We start from the raw sequence: 22,420 nt of genomic DNA, 5'->3' as shown, positions 1-22,420 counted from the left end.
CATTTTGCTTCCAATCAGCTTAGGCAACAGGGGGCCTGCCACTGTCTGGCTAACACCCAATGGGGAGGAGGTGGGTGGGCAGAGGAATATGTGCCAGCTCCAGGGGCAGCTGTCATCCTGCCACATGGGGATCAGGACCATCCTGGTTCTAATGTAGCCAGGAGAGTTGTCCTGCCTCCCAGCCATGTGGGGATTGGGTTGGGATCCTCATGTGGCTGCCAGGCAATGTCCCTGCCCGGTGGAGACCCAACCCAATCCCCATGGGACAGCTCTCCTCCCCACGTGGGAACTGGGACCAGCCCTGGGCACCCTGCCAGCCCTAGGCTGGTACCCAGGGGAGCCTGGAGCTCCCCCTGGCTGCTGCAATGGGGCACAGCAGGGCAGAGGGGCAGGAGCATCCTTGGTCTCAACTGCTCCATGTGTAGACCCTTCCCAGGCACAGTTTACTGCACCTTAATTTTAATGCACGGTAACTTTACTGCACATTAACAGCATGTGTAGATGTGTCCATGGGCAAGGGAGAATATCTGTTCTTCCTCTTCTTTATGGCAAACTTTCAAATGCTTGAAAACAGGTATTATGCCCCTCTTTAGTATCCTTTTCTTCAAACTAAAGATACCTACTTCTCTCAATGTAAATTCAGTTTGCATTTCAACCCCTTTATTGTCTTTGTAACTTGCTTCTGGCTCCATTATAGTTTTTCCACATCCTTCTTAAAACACAGAGCCCAGAACTGCCCACCACACTCTGGGCACGTCTGCACAAGACACTAAAGTTGCAGTAGATTAATTGTACTGTGCATTAGTGCAGCTGGCAAAAGCCGTGCTAATGTGCAGTAGAATCAATTTACCGCACATTAGTATCACATACAAACCATTCATTTGCGCTAATTCGCAGTAGTGCTAAATGACATATTAACTTAATACCTGTAATTACAAGTACTAAACTTAATACGCCATAATTACAGCACATTAATGAACACGTAGACGCACCCTCTGAGGCCTAAACAGAGCCAAGTGATCTTCTTCAGCTAACCCTTGATACGAGAATCATGTCTGCTGGGGGGAACGGATTATTAATGAGTTTTAAGATAGCTGAAGAGTCCAATCCATGCTTGTCAAGTTTTTCCAACAGATATGGCAGGTGGTGCCTTGCAGGGGGCGGGGCACAGCTTTTGGCCAGGATGTTCTGTGCTTTCTTTCCTCTTCCGCCATTTCTTGGCTTCCTGAACAAGACGGTTCTCTTCAAAGTGGGCTGTAGCTTGATGTGGTACAGCACCATTAAGACCTGTCACCAGCCAGCACTTCCCAGTTCGTAAGGCTGATGCCACCCTTTTTAAGGTTTGATTTCAGGGTGTCCTTGTAGCACTTCCTCTGTTCTCTGTGGGTCCTCTTACCATGACTAAGTTGAGAGAAGATGACTTGCTTCGGGAGATGAGTGCCAGCTATGCGCACATAGTGGCCAGCCCACCAGAGTTGATGTCTCATGATCTTTGCCTCAATGCTGGCTATGTTAGCTGCAGAGTGGATGCTGGCATTGGTGCAGTGGTCTTCCCATCTCATGTGAAGGATCTTTCTGAGGCAACACTGATGGAACCATTCCAAGTGCTTAAGATGGCTTTGATATGTCACCCATGTCTCACATCCATAGAGGAGCGTGGGGATAACCACTGCATTGTTGACCAGGGTCTTAGTTTCCATCTGCAGATCTCGATCAGTAAAGACATGGCAAAGCAGCTTTCCAAAGGATATGCTGGCACAGCTAATCCTATCCTATTTCTATATCAAGACTGACTGACTGAGAGACATGGCTGCCAAGGTATAGGAAATGCTAGACATTTTCCAGGGGTTCTCCACCAATGTTATTTGTGGGGAGAGGAAGGCAGCTTGTGCTGGGGTTGGCTGATGGAGCAACTTGGTCTTCCCGATATTAAGGGAGAGTCCCAGGCTATGATAGGCATCTGGAAAAAGGTCAAGGGTGGACTGCAGATCAGTCTCAGTGTGCACAAGGATAACAGTCATCAGTGCACTGAAGGTCAATGATGCCAGTCTCACTATCATACTACCATAGGTGATACTATCACCTCCTATGTCTTACTTTTTTTCTCAAAATCTCTTGTGAAAAACATAATCAGTTCATTTTTGCCTTATCCACTGAACCCCAGGGTGTTACTAGTCCCCCTTCCCCATCCCCACTTCAGTCTACCCTATCATTCAGCATTTTAAAATCTGTAGTCCTTCACAGAGCCATAAGGCAAAATGGTGTTGCCCTTACTCAGTGTTCTCAGTGCCTTACTAAATCCTGGCTTCTGCTATCACAAGAATAACATGAATCCCTATTAACTTTAGTGATAGCCTTAACGATAGTAAGCAGTGACAACAAACTGATAAAAAACCTTGGGATTTAGCCTGAACAGCCTGAAAAAAATTAAAATAAAAAAACAAAAACTCCTGTTTATTGTCCTTGAAGCTACTGGCCTCTGGTTTCTGATATTCCATGGTATTGTAGCCTCAAGCTCCATTGTTCAGTTGTTCATCCTACTTTATCCTCTCTAGATTTTTATACTACCCTCAACACTGTAGTAACTGAGCAATTTTCAATAGTAGATGAAGCAACTTCACTAACTTTAATCAAACATCCCCATCCTCTTTTGCAGAGGGGGAGAACTGCATGTGTAGTTGAGTGTTTTGTTCAATTGGGTTCTGTTTTGGGGGATTTCTTCACAACACATTGCTCTGTATTTATAATACAGGAAGTAGGCCAAAGAAATATACCTTACACATGGAGCAGTTGGTGAGGTTTGAGGTGAACTTCTTTAGTTCACTCCATAGTCTCAGTCTAGCTCATAAGAAAGCCAACTCCTATATAGACACCGTTCCCTATTGACATATAGTTTCACAGTTTCATAGTTGGTAGGGTCAGAACGGACTTAAGCAGGTCATCAAGTCCAACCCCCTGCCATGGGCAGGAAAGGATGCTGGGGTCAAACGACCCCGCCTAGGTGATTGTCTAGCCTCCTTTTGGAGACCCCCAGGGTAGAGGCAAGCACCACTTCCCTAGGAAGTCGGTTCCAGCTCCTAGCTGCCGTGTCTGTGAAGTAGTGCCTCTTGATGTCCAGCCTGAACCTACTCTCAGTCAGCTTATAGCCGTTATTCCTTGTAACTCCCAGTAGTGCTCGAGGGAAGAGGGACTCTCCCATTGCCTGCCGATCCCCCTTGGCAAGTTTGTAGGTGGCCGCTAGATCCCCCCTCAGCCTTCTCTTGTGGAGGCTGAACAGATTCAGGTCCCATAGCCTCTTCCCATAGGGGCTGCCCTGCTGCCCCCTGACTATGCGAGTAGCCCTCCTCTGGACCCTCTCGATGCTGTCCACATCCCTCCTGAAGTGCAGCGCCCAGAACTGGACACAGTACTCCAACTGAGTGAGGCCTGACCAATGTTGCTTAGAGGGGGAGGATCACCTCCTTGGACCTGCTCGTGATGCATGTGTGGATGCATGACAAGGTGTCGTCAGCCTTCTTGACTGCGTCCCCACATTGGCAGCCCATGTTCATCTTGGAGTGATGAGAGCTAGGAGGACGGCCTGCATAGTTGAGGATGGCTTAAGTGACTCCAAGATCCTTTTCCATGCTCTCTTAGGATCATTAGCGAGGGGATCTGGTGGCCACCTTCCATGATCATCTTGGAATCAATAGTGACTCCCATCACTCCTTCAACACCAGCATTATCTCTGTCTTGTTGAACAACCCGGACACTGTTCATGTGGAAGCCTTCTTCCCTGCAGTACTAGCCATTCTGAAGTGTGTTTCCTGTATCTATTTAAAGGTCACTGTTTCACTTCAAACATACCTGCAAATGCTATCTTTACCTAGACTTCATTTCTCTTCTCTTCTGTCATTATTTAACTTTAGCTTAGTGGGATTCAGAGGGCATGAAAACACTATTCTACAGTGCATATATTTATGAATACATGTTTAAGCCACTGATCCACTGCTTCCGCCTACTTCGATAAACTCTTGATAAAACACACGGAATAGCCTATAAACAGCCTATACAGCCTAAACAGCCCATACATCAGGGCATACATCAGGGCTTGGGGGAACATCTGTTCACCAAGGCCCCCCCAGGGAAAGACTGGAAATAATGGGCACAAGCTGATTGAAGATCGCTTCAAGCTAGACATAAGGAAAAATTTCTTTACAAGTCTAGTGCTGAGGGTTTGGAACAGGCTCCCCACAAAGGCAGTACAGTCATCCACCCTGGCAATCTTCAAAAAGTGTCCGTAAGGTCCCTTCCAGCCCCTAACAACTATAAAACTGTAAGAGAGCTGGAGGAGCAAAAGACACTTTAAACAGCTTCCTGGCTAGGGCGAAGCTTCAGGCACAATACATGTGACATCAGCTGTAGTGTGTTAACTGGCTAGCAGAAATGTACCAAGACAGGAAGCTCAAATACTAACCTCTGTGAACTGAGGGAACATAGCTGTTTTAGTAGACAGATCCCAGTTCTATGCCTGCTACCACACTTGAGTTTTACCTTGAACCCCAATCTCAAAGGAGTCTGTTTTTCAGCGAGTTTCAGATGCAAATGAAATCTAAGGTGAATGGCTCTTATGACGATATTTCTGCTGTCTTGGCCTGAAACTCATGGAAAAGCACCCAAGGAACTGGTTCTATGAACTCACTTCAAGCCCTAGCCCATGTTCATCAGTAAAAAACTCCCAAGCATTAGTTTAGGACTCATTTGGATTTGAACAGTTTCCATCCTTAGTTCACGTTGCTCAGAACCCTGAGACACAATCTATCCTAAACTGTCTGATTCCCCATCAGCCAACCTGATAGGGGAGATGCAGTGCCAACAAGGGAAGCACACTAAGCCTCGAAAGAAGGTGAGAGAAGGGCATCTTACACCAATGGACAACAGTTCCTCTGGCTAATTAAAACACACTGTTTACCCAATCCATTCACTGCCCATTCATTTTGGCATTCTGAGATCTGTACTGTGCCCTTCCCAGTTGAAAGGAATGTGTCAGGGATGCCAGTGGTAAAGCAAAGAAATATCGGGCAATTACAAAATAAGAAAATTCCCCAAGGAAAGAAGGCTATAGAAACTTTCAGGAACAGCTGATACCATCCAATTGAAAGTCAAACCTTAGAAGCACTGTGGTACAAGCCCCTCCTCCTGAAATGCAACTAAATCCAATAAATAAGAACCCAGACTAACAATCAGAAAGTGGAGGTTCTGTCTTATTCTATCACTGAACCTTTCCCTGGCCAAGTCATGACATCTTTCTGCCTCTGTTCCACCATCTAGAACATTGTGAAAATTATGTTTATTTGCTTTTGTTATGTCCATTAGCAGGAATTTTCAGAGGAACTGAATACCATTAGATTTCTTTGAAAATCAAAGTCTTTGAGTCCTACTGATAAAGAACCTTGTAGATGACCTCAGAATTATTATTTGTCATTATGCAATCAGTGCAGGTATTTCTGGGTGTAGCCCCCAGATTTTGGTTTTAAAAGAAATAGTGACATCTGCTCCATGGTCAGGCATGAAAACAGAAAAAGGAATTTCACAGGCACAGACGCCCTTTAAACATACTCCGTAATCATCAGTTCCAGAAACACTTCTACCCCTCATGCCACATTGAATCAAACACTGACTCAGACATTTTGAGCTGGCATTTCCTGAATCAACACCTTCATCTGTAAACCCCAATTCCAAGAGATTTCAATGTGTTAAAGTTGAAAAAGTTGGAGATGAGAAGTAGGTCAAGAGGAAGAGTATTAAACAGGAGTGAGATTGGAGAGGTGCACAGATTAGTGCTTACTTTGCTGCGACTCACTTTCTCAGATGGATTTCAAAGAAAAATCTTAACATTCAAATACTTTAGCTTTAGAGGCATCTCTGCTCATGTTCTCTGTTTCTTTAGATGCCTATAACAGAATCCAAAGCTGTTTTGGCTCCACATTCTCCAGAATAACACTCTAAAACGATGTCTTGTCCCTTCTTTTTCCTGTAACCTCAAAGCCACCTATTCAACCTCTGAAAACTTTCTTGACCAACAGAGTTCCTAGCAAGCCAGAGCTGACCAACACACGGTACTGCCATATGATTCACAAGGTATGTGCAAGGTTCAAATTACAGCGGCGCTCGGGTAAGGGCTGAGCCCCCCGCGTAAGAGACAAGAACCCCAGTGTAAGATTTGAAAACCATAACCCTGGGGAGGGGGTGGTGTCAGGATGCTTGTCACAGCAAAGTCTGGTGATTTCTTGCTAATGATCCTAAGAGAACTTGGAAAGCTCAGAAGTTTCTTCCTAGGTTTGCTCAGCAAGTCAGGGTCCTACCAGGTGAAAAATTGGGAGTCAAGAAGGATTTTTCCGTCAGGATAGATTAGCAATAATGTGGGGATTTTTGTCTTCCTCTGTAACATGGGGTACGTTTCTTTTCCTAGGATCTCCTAAGCATATATTAACCAATGGGCTCATTTCCTCTGCTTTTATCTATGTCATGCTGCAGGGTAGTCTTGGCGTTCTGAGTATTGTGCCTTGTAGCTGTGTGTGACGACTTGCAGTGATGATACTGGGGTTTCTTGGGTAAAAAATTGCCTGTGAAAACAGAGGACAAGACTGGACTGGACTGGACTGGACACCCCTTCCTGTCCTATCTTCCTTTTATTCACTCAGCATTTTTCACTTGTTTCCAGAATGATTCCTCAAAAGACAATCCTGGCAAAAACACCTAAATTAGTTCTGTAAGTCATGAGAAGAGCTGTAATCAGGTACCTGATTCACTAAAGATGAAACTTATTCCTGTGCAGAGGGTCAGCACAAAGACCACAAACCATCTAAGATCCATTTATCCTCTATCGGGAAGGCCTAAGTGGTCTTTAGGCCTTCTGCTGGCTTTCTGCATGAAATCAATTACCCCCTAACAGGGTTTACTCTGGACTGGAGATGGGACTTCGCAACTTGGCTCTCACGAGAGCACTGGAGCAGGTGGGCAGGGTGTTGGTGATTGACATGTGCTCAATTCAGAAACTTGTGCATGTGCACATGGGCTGGGACACAGCAAACTTGTGCTCCCTTCTGTGCACTAAAGAGAGGCTTGCAGAATTCATGCTCAAATGTCCTGATGGAGCTGCTGGCATCCCCCATGCAGCCTAGGAAATGTTCTCTCGGCCAAGTGGACAGCCAGAACCCAGCCAGGTAAGGGATTTCCTGTTTCTTACTGTTCCTTGCCAGATGATGACTTGCATTGAGCTAACAAGGGATGGCAGGGACTGCCAGAGTAAGAACATGAACACTGGCCCCTATCCCAGCCTCACTTGGAAATTCTGTGGAATGCAAAAAAGAAGAATTTCCTCCTTGTTCCTCTCTTAGCACCCTGCCTCCCATTGCACTGCTTTCTACTTGCCACAGCCAGACTTTCCTCAACCTCTGGGGTCCCCACATCCCCTTTAAAATTGGCACCTTCCTTACTTTCTTCTTTGCATTCCTCACCAACTTCTCTACACTCTCCCTTGCTCAAGCTTTTGGCAGGTACCAGTCTTGCTGTGTGTTCCAGGCCAATTTAATATATTAAACTCGTCTAAAAACAAAGTGCTCAATATCTTCAATCAGGAATGATGCTTCCTTCTGCTGGATGCAAGACACATAGTAAGACATGGTGCCTGCCTTATAGAGCAGTATTGAAGTGCATCAGCAGAGATGTCCAGGGTGTCCCAGCACTGGAGTAGCAAAGGGTGCTACAGGTCAGGAATGTGGGCATGTCTGCACTGCCTTCTTCCCATCTCCAGATGCACCTCTGTGAAGTACACCCTGCCATCTCACTTCTGCACCACCTGCACCAGCTCCCCAAACCAGGTGGCACTGGTGCATTAGAGCAGCACCGAGTGGCGCAGCTGTTGCCACTCACAGGCCCTCTGTCTCAGGGTCACTTACTGACGCGTGCTCAGGTTGCTCTGAAATGGCCGCACTGCCTCACAAGCAGGCAGGGCAGCGCTCCCACGTGCCGTACAGAGGTGGCACAGACATGCATTGGCAGAATTTTCGGTGGGACAGAACCTGGAAAAACAGGAGGGGAAACGGGCCATGAGATACTAGTAAGGCTGTCTGGGGATGCTGCAGACAAAGAGCCTCTGGCCATGCTGTGCCTGCCTCTATCTAGCACCATTTGCTCCTCACGTTCTCTTTTGAAAATTAAATTCATTTTCATTTAAAATGAATTAAACAAGATAAATAAACAGACTGATCCAGACACAACAGAGGAGCCACAGGAGCAGTGTCAGACCGCTGCTTGCGTGTAATTAATGCAGTTCATGTTCAAACTGCCTCAGCAGAGCACCAATGAAATTCCTCCAGCTAATGATTTCTGTCTCTTCATCTCCTCTTATGGATTCCTGGGGCGCTGTTAAAAAGGCTGCTTTGGAACTAGGACTTGGGCGCCAAATGCTTTCCAGCTGTCTGGCCTCACTGCTGCGGACAGTATCCCACCACTGTCGTGTCTTTTGCCATCTGCCCTTTCCACCCTCAGGCTGCCATCTTCTGTCCTTACACCTGCTGCTTCTGCCTCACCTCTGGCTTTCTCTCCACACACAAGTCCTCAGGCCTTCTTTTTCTACCTGCACCCCCACCTTTTGTCTTGTAACCCCACGCCCTGTCCAAAAGAACTCATTCCAAATGGAAGTCATGCCACTATTAACACTATTCATGCAAATGGCCATATGCCTGCAAAAAGACCTGATTTGCATGCAGCATCAGGAATACGAGCAAAAAAACCCAAACCAAAACACAAAAAAAACAACCACAAAACCCCAGCTCACAAAAAATCTTGAAAATCTGGATCCTAGTGCTTCTACTGCAGAGACCGGAGTTCGGCATGTCCCTGTGGCTTTCAGAGCCACATTCCTACCCCTTGTCCTCCACAGTCAGACACCTCCTGGAACCAGGAAACATTTTCACTTTCACCCCTCCCTTGCCTGCCCATCCCATCCATATCCAAATCCCATTGATTTCAACAGTCTATTAGCCAATGTGGTCCAAAATTCAGGGGAGGGGATTGCTAGAATATAGATGGAAAAAAAAAGGCTGGAGAGCTAATGAGATTTTTTTTTTCCATTTTCTGTACTAGCCATATTATTATCCTAAAGTTTTCTACAATATCTCCCTCTGCATTATCTAAGCATGGGCCTCCAGGTAAGTTAGATTCAAATGGATGGGCCCTAACAGAACTCAAGGAATCTTTCACTCTTGCCCAGCAATAGGAAATTGAATTCACAGTATTTAAATTCCATTTTCCCTTTGTGTCATTACAGTTAACATGCCTACTCGGGTGTTTTTCACCTCTTATTTTGATTCCGATAACCTTCTCCTCTACTCTCTTAGATGCCCACACTATATCTCTCCAGTCCATTCAAAATATAGTTGTTTCCATCATTTTCCTTGCACATCCTTGCTCTGACCACATAACCCAGTTCTCTGAATCCCACCAACCACCTTGAACAGGAAATTGCAGAACAAGAAATCATTCACAGACTGGATTGTAGTAAGTATGGTCTAAACAAGGGCCCTGGATTCTCCAGAAGGCCATAGCATGCTAGCACACTGGGTCTTCATAAAGTCCTTGTGCACTTTTAAACTTTAATAACTTAGCTTGTACGTATGATAGAAACAATCTGTGAATAGCATTTAAAAGCAAATTTATTCAAGTTTTAGGACAACTAGTGTACACAATGCTAGACTTCATAAGTAATAATGAATTTAATCTTAAATAAGATGGAGTTCCATGCCACTGCGCTCTGAATGTATGACAGTTCCTAAATGACGTTTTCCCAGAGACGTGTATAGGCAGAGGTGGGCCAATTGCTTGGCCACCTCATTCACCTGACCTATTGCCACTGGACTTTTTATGGGGACATGTTAAAAGTGTAGTTTACTTGTCAAAACCACATTCTTTGGTGGAACTTAGGGTTAGGATCACCAGCACAATTAGTGCAGTAACTCAAGAGCAACTGGGAAACATTTTCAAGGAGCTGGAAGATGGGATTGAGCACTATCATGAGGGATGGTAGTTATGCTGAAGTCTAGTATTGTGTACTCTAGTTGTCCTAAAATTTTAATAAACTTGCTTTTAAATGTTGTTTACAGATCGTTTCTTTCATACCTACAACCTAAGTTATTAAAGTTTAAAAGTGCACAAGGACTTTATGAAGACCCTGTATATTGCATGCACGTCTTCATGAGAGATAACTGCATGGCTGTCACTATGGTCAATTTGCCAATAATCAGCTGATATCAGGTCAGCACCCCATGACGGGCAAGTATGATTGCTCGCCACATATTTTCTATCACTGCCAATGAAAACAGGGGTTGCAAACAAGTATATGAATGTCTCTTGTCTAACCTTCTTAGATTGCTTGTCATATTAGACTAAGCTTTACAGGACCGGGACAGGCTGCATATGTATAAACAGTTCTCAGCATCTCGTGTGTGTTACCAAAATACAACTGATTAAATACAGTTGCTGTTGTTTTCTCTATTCCCCTGACTTGACTTAGAGGTAAAAATAGCCTCTCCTTTTATTACCAGTACTTTCAAAATAGGTTAAGATACTGGATTTTCAGACATACTAAGAACATGCCTTCTTTTATTGACTTCAACTGGTATCTTTATACTCAGTGCCTCTGTGGCCCTACACTACAGAAAGACATAAAGATGTAGTCCCTGTACAAGAGAAATCACATTCTCAAGCAGCAGGAAAGTTTTATTTATTACATAAGAGTTCATCCAAAGCAGATGCTAATTTCCAGAAACATGTATGCATCCCCTTCAGCTGACCCTGGAGGTTAGGGAAAACAGCAGTTCAGGCACTCTGAGGGATATCATTCAAGTGACACACCTGGCAGATTTGATACAACATCCAACCTGTTGGGAACATCCTGTCTCCAAATGTATGATACCCATTTGTGAGATGACACAATTGTCATGCAATTATAGGTTTAAAAAAGCACTTGGCTTAAAACTACTCATTTCATTGCTTCTGCAAGAAACACTTCTTCTACCTTCCCTTTCCATATATCCTGATAAGAAGAGGGAGGGCTTACTGGCACCTAATCTATGGCTACAAACCAAACCAGATATACTTCATAAACCAGAGACTCAGCCACATCTCTTGGAATTGCAGTGGTATGGGGACTGTGGTTGAAATCAACCCCTATTGTAAATTGACTAAAAAGCTGTCTGGAGCAATTAGTTCAAAATTTACAATGTTCTTCAACAGAAAACTTCCAAAACAATGGTGTGTGCAATGACACAGGGGGTTAAGAAACCCTCAGCCAGAAGGCCCTGATATTAGGTATCAGTAAAAAGTCAACATATAGCAATGGTTACTACAGGTTGATGCAATAACTGTGATTCCTAAATATAGAAACAACATACTTAGATACCAGCTTCATAGAAGAACACTGGCAAATGCTTAATGTTGATCACTACAGTGCTATCAGTAATGCTAATCATATTTGGGCTGTAACTTTAACATCATACGTTGTACTTTAAGGGACAATCACTTCAGTATTTTAGCTAGTACTGTTCCTAGTCCTGTGTTATGTAACTGAGCAAGGACACCACATTTTGACTGACTATGCTTTTTTCCACTTTACTACAGAAAATGCTGGTTAGCAGCAGAAAACGGTTTGCCTTGTCTCCTTCAGATACAATATTTACTCATGTATACCATTTAGTGGCTGACAGCCTTGCAAAGGCAACTGCCTTACTGTTATTTGAAATTTTTCTGTAACTCAAGCAAGAGAGGCCTAATTACAGAACCTAAGGTCCTAGCCTCCACTGCGGAAGCCTTATTTCTGGTGGATGATTATCACCCTGTTATCACACAGTAGTTGCAGCGTCACTGTATGATTCAGCTCCAGCTAAAGACATTCAGGATACAACAAGGAGCAGGCACCAGAGAAAATTTGGGGAAACCAACACCCGGCCCCCAATCCTCACAAAAAGCAGTCAGCAAACAGTAAAATATCATTAGCATGAAAACTTTACCTCTTTGAGGCAGCCCATGAAGTTGTTGCTGACTGGAGAGCCAGGTAAATCTGCTGTACTGGGGCTCCCTCCTACATAGAAGAAGTCATCTGAGCCGAGCATGGTGTAGTCCTCTTGTGTGTAACCTGTTGTGGTGAGGATTCCATCTACAGAGATTGTCACCTGTTCAAGGGACACAACAAACCAAAAAAAAAAGATCCCAGCAATGACCTTACAGTCCTGAAAAAGGCAAGTCATCTCCCCTATGTTTTATGTCACTTTTATTAATGAGGTTTGTTTTTTTGATTATTTTGTTATTTTTTGTGCAGCGACGTTCCATTTTCTGGTCTGCTTTGCCCATAATAGAAACCACCTAGCTTCTATTATCCCTGCATTATTACCTTAGCACTCTCAAGCCAAGCAGGCATTCTACCCATCTAGATGCTCTCCATGTCATCAGGCTAGAAAATGGAACTGTCCTTGGAAGAGACTGCTTGTCTTAGCTGATTTTTATGATTGATTAGCATTTATTTTAATGATTATTGTTAGTTACGGTCGTTAGTAAAAGCACTAATGAAGACGAAGTTGATATTTTTGGTTATGGTTTTGAGATTTTTTTTTTTTTTTTTGCTCACGGCACACTAACGATCATGCATTCAGGAAGGGTAGGGAAGAGGGATCTCACTTTCAATACATTATGGATGTGCATGCCATGTACCTACAGAGACACACACCCACCACCCACCACCAAAAAAGTAAATAAATAAAAGAACAAATCAATTTTAAAAGAGCTGAATCACAACCCAAATAAAAAGAATAAAGAAATTAACAAAACAAATTGAATCAAATCAACCACACACCAACAAGTGTGAGAGAAGCAAAGGAGAGAAAGAGAGAAAATGCAAAGCGTGCATACACCGCACTTTGACACGCCCATGCCAGTATAATCTGGAGCCCAGAAAGAATAAGAGAGAGAAAGAGAAAAAGTGAGAGAGAAAGAGAGAGAGAGAGAAATCTACTTCACACTTGCATGCAATCATCAAAAATGAAAAGCCAAATGGAAAACAAACTAATCAGAAAAGAAAAAGAAGAAAAGAAAAAACAAGGAAAAAAAAAAGAAAATCCAAAAAATCCCCAAACCCCCAAAACACATGGAGGGTGAATGGGGAAGGGGAAGGGAGGAAGGGAGAGAAGCAAGTGAAACTGATGTGTTTTGTTTAAATGTTGTTAGTGATTTGACAGGGAGATGGAGGAAAAAAGATTGAGGCCAGTAGGAGAGGGGTGGATCACCAGACGTGGACATGCCATGCAGAGTGTGTACTGAAACAAACAACCGGCTGAGCTCCTTTCAGCCACGGCAGGTGGAAGGTCAGAGAAAGAGTAAGTGTGAGAGAGACGGAGAGGCAGGGAAGTGGTAGGGAAGTGGGGAGAAAGAGGAAAACTCTGGCCAGTTTGCCTAGAACAGCTGCTGCCACAACAAAAGGATGAGAGAAAAAGAACCTTCACCACAGCAAACTAGAGGCCCTGCGATGGTGTTGATCTAAAAACCTTCTGAGAGTCAAAAGCAAAACAAAAAGAGAGAAGAAAGATAAACCAAAAAGCAAAAAAAAGAAAGAAAAAAAAATTATTGGGGTGAGAAACTGAACCAAAGAACAAAAGAGGGAAGTGAAGAAACCAAGGAAAGAAATCACCAAACCCCATTTGCAGAACGGTTCTATTTGTTTTTGTTGTTTTCTTTTTTCTTATAGAAAAAAATCTTTAAAAAGTAAAAAGAAAAAAATGTGCTTAAGATTAAATCAAAAGAAAATTAAAAGAGGAAGTAAGTATAAAGGGAAAGGGGAAAAAGGGGGCAAGGGGAGGAAAAGGCAGGTAACACACGGCAAACCCAAAAAAAGAGACAATAAGAATGATATCTACCAGACAATGTAGTTTGTTTACCATAGCGTGTCCAATGCCTGAGTGCTTTGCGGAAAAGGGGGAAGAAAGGAAATTAAAAAATCGTGAACAGAACGATTGTTAATTAAAATAACTAAAAGCAAAGATGAGTCGTTAGGGTGTTAGTACATTAGTTGGTTAGTAAAAATGACACATTGCATGAATGGTCTAGTGTTAGTCTTTAAAAAAAAGGCGTGGGGCGCCCGACACACACAGAGTGAGAGAGGACAATATGACCAGGACTCCATGGGAAACCATGCCAGCTAGACTGTTAACGAGGAAGGGAGCTGCCTCTCCTCCCCGCTCCCTGCCCCACGTCCCCACGTTTCCATACCACTCATAGAAAAGTGGATCAAAATTAAAATGGTTCAATACTTACTTTTCAAAAGCCCATCAGGGTGCATCCCATACCACCAAGTACCTTCCTCACTGATGTACACACATTGCCTGCCCCGCTCAGGACAGACCCCAGTAGATATCCCTCCTCCCACCCACCACCATCCCTCTCCTTGTTTCTTAGAACAACACCGCCCTTAGGTCTCCAGAATTATCCTCAATGAACAAAAACTCCCTTGGCTGAAGACTGGTGAGATGATGACCCAAGATCCTGGGGCTGTCTGTCCAGTCCCTTGATCAGCAGATTTCTTTAAAGCAAGTGAATTTGTGCCACTGGGGAAAGGCATATTGTGCATGGAAGACCAATGTTTTCCTGTAGCTCACCTGTGCCACCTGGGAGTACAAGAGTTCAAACAACCCTATACTGTAGGAAGGAGGGTAATTGCATGCATCATACATTTTAGAACAAGGGAGAGAAGGCTGACAATATTAACCTTCTTGCCTTCCATCTTCAAGATTACATCTCCATTCCTGAATGCCCCACTATGAAGAGGTCACTGTTATCCTCACAGGTTTGGCTTCCACTGCCCAGCTAGCTGTTGGCAATGATATAAAGCTAAGAGGAACTAGATATGTCATATCTCTTATCAACAATATCAAATTCAATTTAACAGGACTTTGGGGTTCATTTTTAATCCCATCTGGAGTAATGGGGAAGCTATACCTGAGAATTTACATCTGGGGAAAGTATTTCCCTTGTGGCAGAAACTCTGCTATGCAGCCATCTTAAATAACAATAAGGGAGTGCAGTGAATGGACACTTTATGTCCCAGCTCTGTTCTGATCTAAGCAGGCCAAAACAATTCAAAAGTATGCAATAGAGGATGTATCCCTCCTCTTGCAAAACTGAATTCCTGGGTATTTTAGAGAGTCATGGATTGATTTTCAGGAACAAATGTTTGCTTGAAGGAATTATGTGAAATAGCAATGCAGTCACATCATGCCCCAACTCTATTTTATTCATCTTTAAAGAATGGACAATAATAATACTTTTGCTTATTTCTTTCTAATAAGAGATCTTAAAGTACTCTGACACCTTCTTCAAAAATGCCTCATAAGTCCAGAGTGGCAGGTCAGCATCACCATTAACAGCATTTTATAAATGAGGAAGGTGACTTTTCAGGGTCACATAGTTGTTGGCTGAGTTGAAGGCAAAGCCTGGGGATTCAGAACCCCAGTTTCCTGTTCTGCTCACAAGACCTCGCTGTCCCCTGAGCACGCTCTGAAGAGCTGGTGAAAGGCAGCTGTGATCCTGCTTCTAATACACAAGGCAGAACTAGGGATTTGTGTTCACTAAAATAATAATAAGAAGAATAAATAAAGAGATTTACATTGACATTAACAGTGACTGCTCAAGGGGAACTCTGGCTTCACTGTCTGTCTCTGAGGAGATTAACTGCTGTATTAGTCACTTGATCTAAGAAGACAAAGTACTTGATACTGTTCTAGCTTAGCTACCAAGCATTTAACAAGCCACCAAAAGGTATTGAGCAGAGTCACACATGTTAGCAATTCTAATCTAATTCCCAGGGACACAGTAAAACATTATGTTAACAAAACTGCAGGGTTTTGGAGAAAAGTCTTCCTCCTTAATGTAAATCTTCCTGGCCAACAATGAAAAGGCAACAGAGCTTCTTATGAAGCCTCAGTGCCCAGAGTAATATTTTAGTTCCCCTTTTTGCTAACAGAGCTGTGAGCATGTGCATGGCTCTGAAGCAACAATAGCTCCTCCACTTGCCTTTCCTATGGAAAAATAACGTACTTTATATATTATTTTTCTATAAATTTATATCTGCCAGGGCTGGCAGGGAGCATGTGATATGCTGTGTAAAAAGAAAGAAACTATGCTCTTACAGCAACCCACATCAGGAGTTCTTAAAGCACTTTATATTGTTGGATTAATTCTCACAACCTACCTGTGAGATACAGTAAGTAGTATTATTATTACCATCTTGTACAGACAAGGCAATTGAAGCACAGAGAGAATATGTGATGTGCCCAGGAAGTCAGTGGCAACAGGAAGAATAGAACCCAGGTTCTTTCACACCAATTGCTCTGCTTTTCCTCCAAGGATCTCTCTCCTCTTTATTTTGGCATGAGGCCACAATCTACTGCCCATAAATAATTTTGGCTGCCTCCAGCAAAACCAACTATATTTTCTATCCCTCATGGCACATATTAATTGAAGATAAATCATTCCAGTATGGAATATTTGTCTGCAGTTGTGAGGGAACACATGAGGTCTTGCTTCCCCATGAAAACAAAAGAAATTAAGAGCATACAGCACCTTACAGGATTCGGGCCTTAGTCATCTCAGTCATTTTTATTTGTTTTTGTTTGTTTGTTTGATTGTTTATAAGTATTTTGCCAAGGAAAGAAAAGCCTTGCTGTAACACCTCGCCCCTTAGCCAGTCAAGCAAAAACTTCTAAGGACTTAGGATCAAACTTGGGACTCAACAGGCAAAACAGGCACTCTAGAGCACTGTACGGAATTCCAGATGCTGCTACTGGGGACCAGTACTGCTCTTACCCAAGAAAAAAGACATAGTGATGTTTGTGTTCAGTTTGTTTGGACTCAGAAGACAAATCACTCTTGGCTGAAAGTTTTAAAAAAAAAGAAAAAAAAAGAAAATGTTCCATTTATAATTTTGATTCCCCCACCTTCACTTCCTTCACAGCTAAACTAGCCCTGGCATGGAGCATGACATGCATTTGGCTCCAGGCAGTCTCTGCCATTGAAAACTGATTTCCCAGAAAAATGAAAAGTGCCATTAACTAAAATGGCCTATAAACCAAGCAGAGATGTTCAGAGAGCAGCCATTCTGAAAACATCTAAACATCAAGAAAATGGATAAATAAATAAATAAATAAAGTCTTATATTCAGGCTGTTCCAGGCAAGGCACAGACATTTGTTGTATATCCCTCTACTGAACCATTGGGTATATCTGAATGAAACATGACTGGTAGGACCCATTCATTGCATAAGAAATTAAATTTACATCTGCATGTAAACAAGTGGAAATAGACTAATGTTGCCTTCAGTGATAATACCAAAGTCCCATGTAATTGAGAACAGAGCGTGGACTGACTAGTTACAATATTCCAGTTAACATAGAAATATCTTGTATATGTAGAAACATGGGAATTGCCCGACTAGGTTAGGCAATAGGCAACAGTCTCCAGTCCGGTCTCCTGTCTCTAGTATCTGATATTTCCAAGGGAGGTGTGAAATATTCTTAATGGACAATAACCCAGTAGCATGCCAATGTGTGAAGATATCTCTGTTGCTTTGTTTTTGCCCTGAAGCAAAGTTTGTTATTGCATATACATTTTTCATTTTAGCCAATGCAAATGTTTCTCAAAATGCTGCTCTCTCAGCCAGTGAAGTTGTGTAAACTGGAATAATAAAATTAGGGTTTCTGGTAACATTCACATTAACAAAGCAATAAACAGATCACTTTGTTTCTGATTTGAAAATGTCCCTTTACAAGCTATTTACACACCATTTACCAATCAATAAGACACCAGTTTCTATCCACAATGTAAACCTAATTTGTCATGCAATGGATGGGCCACCCTTAGAGATATAATATATTCACCAGCTTTCAAAGCAAGGTTATTTATTTTTATCGTATCTGTTTTTATATGCATTTATATTTCATGAATGAGGTTTTAAGTGTTTTAAGGCTAGCTGTCTAGAGAAGTTGTCACCTGTGAAGTCAGCTGCTTAGGATAGCAACAGGCAGAGTTGCAAAATTACAATGGCAAGAATCAGATCAAGCCATTCTGAAGTAGTTTTGTTTCAGGTTTTCTTTCGTCCTTCCATTTATCCAGTCCCCACAGCCACCAGAATGTCTCATAGGCAGAGACTTAAGAAATAAAGCAGGATCACAGCACAGAAAAAAATAAAGAAGAGAGCAGCACAGAGATGGAAACTGTCCCTCCAACTGAATCCAAAGCTTTTAAATTAAAACAACCCCACACACACACACGCACACGCACACATACCTCGTGCGCACACGCGCGCACACACACACACGCACGCACACACAAACCCAAAAAAATAAAGAGAGAAACAAAGACTTTTGGAATTAGAAGTATGGCTTCATGGCAATGGTTAAATCAATCTTTAAAAAAGTAAAGAAGAAAGAGAAGAGAGTATAGCATCATCTACTGAAAAAAAACAACTCTATTCCCACAGTAATTAAATGCAACGAGAATATTACTGATAAGACTGAAATGTAATTAAGGAAATTATAAAATAAAGGGGGGGATGGAAAAAAGAGCAAAGGAAAAGGGAGATGAAAGTAAAGTCACAAGTTTTATTATTAAATCAAACTAGGGAGAAAATAGAAAATTAATAGTGTAAATGGAGATACCGCTACAGGGCTAAGTTCCCATTAACTAATGGCCTTTCGTTGTCTCTTGAATAATGAAGAGGGACCCAGGAAATAGGTATGGATGCTCTGATATATTCAACTGAAAACCCATTTCTTGAATACTCCTATTCTTCTCCATTTTCCCCTGCCCAGCTGTACTAGAGAGCAGCCTCCCCAGTGTTTTTTCTCTTTCACCATTACCTGCCGCAGGTTGCGTGTCACTTTAACGTCATGCCACGCGTTGTCATTGAATTTGCCATTGACCGGCTCCACAATGGCCTCGAAGGCCCCAGACCCCAGGTTAATGACCAAGGAGACCGCACCGTCTTTCAGAGCCAGGTTGACGTAATCTGCCGACTTGCCCGTGTGCAGAATGAGCCCGTTGCGCTGCCATGTCTTGAAGGAGAGGGTGATCTCATCACTGCTGCTCTGGATGGGGTTCTGGGACAGGTCGTAGCAAAGGTACTCTGAGCCACGGAAGGTGGCCACATTCTCATCTCTCGCTGGAAAAGAGGGGAAACAAAGAGAAAGAACTATTTATTATTTTTTGCTCATAAAACTGAATGTCATTATGAAACTTCACAGAAGTGTCTTAGGCATTCTTAGTGTTCTGCTATTATCCCTGGATTGTGTTGTTCCTATGTCTTCCAAGAGATTTAACAGTAGCATTCTCAGTCCCAAATTAAAACCATTATATTGGTTCCATTTCAGACAACACTCTTTCCACGTAGGTCTTCCAAAGCTAGTACACCAGAGGCAAGAAGAAGGTAAGTTTAAAAACACAGCAGTGTGGTAAAAGAGCGTTTTCACTTTTATCAGGAGCATCAGAGAACGATCTCCACTGTAAGCCCATGTAATTGTCACTCTCCTCCCTGCCCAAAGAGATGCCAAAAGTGTGCCACTGATTAATACCATGTTGCTAATGCCATGCTATACAGCTGCCTGGGTGAATAGCTGAGCTGACACTGGTATCTAATGCCATCTAGTTGGTCCTTTTGTTGCAAATGAAAGAACAGGTAGAATAGGGATAAGAATCCCATAACAAAGGTTGAGGGCCTCTCCTTTAAGTACCAGAGAAATCCATGAAAAAATATTGAAACAACATAGCACTCTGGTGAAATTAGTTGTGATCACAGAAAAAGCCCTTGTTACAGACAGCAGCACATTATGCCAAGATCTGTCTGTTGTGTGACACACCTGGAGAATATTTAAGAGAGTTGTGTCTCTTTGCTAAGAAAAAATAAAGTGCAGGGATATGTTTAGTAGATGACCATGTTTCTTTCCTCACAAAAATAAAAAAATCTAATGTGTAACCTAGAAACCTTATCCATGCCACTAATTCTGTGTGCTTGCAAATCCCTATGGACTGGCAGATCTGGGAGATTCAGATAGGGATGAAAATGTATGCTTTCTTTTTATGAAAAGCAGGAACCACCTGTGCATAAGGTGATTTAAGATGGATAATTAAATGGTTTTGACAAAATACTCTTTAGTCATCAGGGTCTTTTATTGACTAACAGCTGAGAATCAATTCACCAAAAAGATTTCTCCCTGCTTTTCATCCATCAGTAAAGCAGATGATACAGTGGTGTTTCTACTGTAACAGAACATACCACATTCAAAGGTAACTAGACAGTCAGCCCTGCAGCTGGACTCCAGTGTGTGGGAGAAATACAAGATCCACGATGGCGATATCTTGCAGAAGGGCTGCAGGTGAGTAGCAAACTCTATCCACTTTATTCAGAGGCAAATCCACATACCAAGGAATCTGTATGGAGCCTATTCCTTATGTTAGCAACAAAGCAGAGCCTTATTAAACCACACATGAGTAGAGGCCTGAATGTGAATAACCCAGTCCAGGTGCAATAAATTAATGATTCTTACATATGGCAAACAGTCATGCCCTCCTTATGGACATGTTACTAGTGTTTCTTTCTTGCTTTGTTTTCTTTCAGTTAGTAATTCTAGCAAAGATTAGCTACAACCCGTTAAGAAGAGACTGAAGGAAAAATGCTTTGCTGTGATAACTGCTCTAGAGAAATAATCATTAGTTGATATTTGTGTCTTCACAGCGTGAACTTGCAGCATCACATAATGATATAGTGTCACAACACGAAGTCACAATGTCATTAAGTGATCGCACCACAGCATTTGGCATGAAACACAACCAAAACTTCAGGTCTTGCAATAGGAGCTCCCAGGATAGACCCAGAATAATCTGTGCTCTGCACAAATACCAAGGAAGGCTCTGACTAATATACACATATCAGCATATGGTAATACATGGACATTTACTTGGCACACACAAATATGCATGTTTATGCTAATATACAGCAACCCTTGCCATGGAGGGCTGACATCGAGTGTATTTCTGAAGCAGTCAGAGCCAAGAGCTTAACGACACTCTCTACTATGGTAATTTCTCTGCCTACTCGCTTCTGATCCATAGGAAGAAAATATGTTACAATCAAGTTGGACACATGCTCTATATACCTGCGGGTAATTCTGATCAAATAGCCAGAATCTGAGGTCAGGAGTCAAATGCAATCATTATGACTAAGCCATTTTCCCAGGGACATAAATGTATGAAGCACCGAATGTGCATTTAATGGCTTGGTGGGGGAGGGGAGTAGAGGGTGGAGAGGGGATTGCTAGCTCAATGTAAGGCGTATTAATAGTTCTCACTAGTTTCCCAGACACTTAGAATCTCAGTGGTCTATGTATTTCAAGAGATAAGGAGAAGAGTAGATTAAAAATCTAAATCATAATTTAAGACAACCACTGCTGACCCATCAAGATGGAATTGAAAAAATAAAGGAAGATGTTTCACTTGTACTCACTATTTGTACAAATAGTTTTGATACATGCAGCTATCAACCCATCTCCTACACACAAGAGTCATTTGTTTGAAAGTAGATTACAGGGGTCTGGGTGCTCTGAAACTAGATCAAAGGGGTTTAGGTGAGTAGGCTTTATTTTCACTTATTTTATTTTTGCTTTTTTTATTTCTTGTGTGGATTTTGGATCCGGATTCAAACCTTGATTTGAGACCAAATCTGGGTACAAGTCACTACATACTATAACACCTCCAGAAATTGACATCCACCTGAAATTTCCAGGGCAGTCAGAATTATCATCAGTCTGCCCAAGTCTTGTAAGTGCAGGGCAGAAGATGGTGTTCCTTGTGCCAGTTTGGAAATGGATGTTCTCACCATAGCACTACGATTCTGGTGTGAGTAACATTCTTTTCACCCTCTTGCCTGGGCATACAATCACTAAGGCTAGACACAGACATTACACATAAACCGCTTTAAATGATCAGAAACTGGTTTAAACCTATAAAAGAACAGAAGTTCAGTGCACATAAACCAGTTTCAAAATGGCTGAAACAGGTTTAAAATAGACCTGGATGGATGTAGTAAAACTTAACTGATTTAGGTTAAACTGGTCTATCGAATTTCTGTCCCTCATCCCCTCCTGACTCAAGTTAACTCACAGTCCGCTAGCAACCCAAGATGCTTTGCACCTCCCCTGCAAATCCCACCTCGCAGGGTGGGCAGGGTAGCCTTACCCCATGCTATATGCTCCAGCTGAGCAGGGTGGCCCTGGCCTGTCACAGAGCTAAGGCAGCAAAGCCCCTGTTTTGCAGCCCTAGTCCTACTGCAGCTGTCAGCCTGGCG

At 42.6% G+C, this 22,420-nt stretch overlaps 1 protein-coding gene across 3 annotated transcripts in view; it reads right to left on the bottom strand.

Moving 5' to 3' along the window:
• The window catches only part of NRXN3 (neurexin 3), a 1,344,032-nt gene that overhangs the window by 1,008,194 nt on the left and 313,418 nt on the right, over positions 1-22,420 (bottom strand). For 2 of the 3 annotated variants that reach the window (XM_090033813.1, XM_090033814.1), the window contains 2 exons: positions 18,942-19,243; positions 12,051-12,212 (listed from right to left, as the gene is read on the bottom strand). In XM_090033813.1, the coding sequence (XP_089889939.1) occupies positions 12,051-12,212; positions 18,942-19,243 (464 nt within the window). Of the gene's footprint in view, positions 1-12,050; positions 12,213-18,941; positions 19,244-22,420 lie in introns of those variants that run through there. The other variant, XM_090033810.1, reaches the window with a different exon arrangement.

The sequence above is a fragment of the Crocodylus siamensis genome, chromosome 2 (genome assembly GCF_052110815.1).
Source record: "Crocodylus siamensis isolate JL-2025a chromosome 2, ASM5211081v1, whole genome shotgun sequence".
NCBI lineage: Eukaryota > Metazoa > Chordata > Crocodylia > Crocodylidae > Crocodylus > Crocodylus siamensis.
Note: the sequence above shows the minus strand (reverse complement) of the source record. Positions and strands in the feature narration are given on the sequence as shown.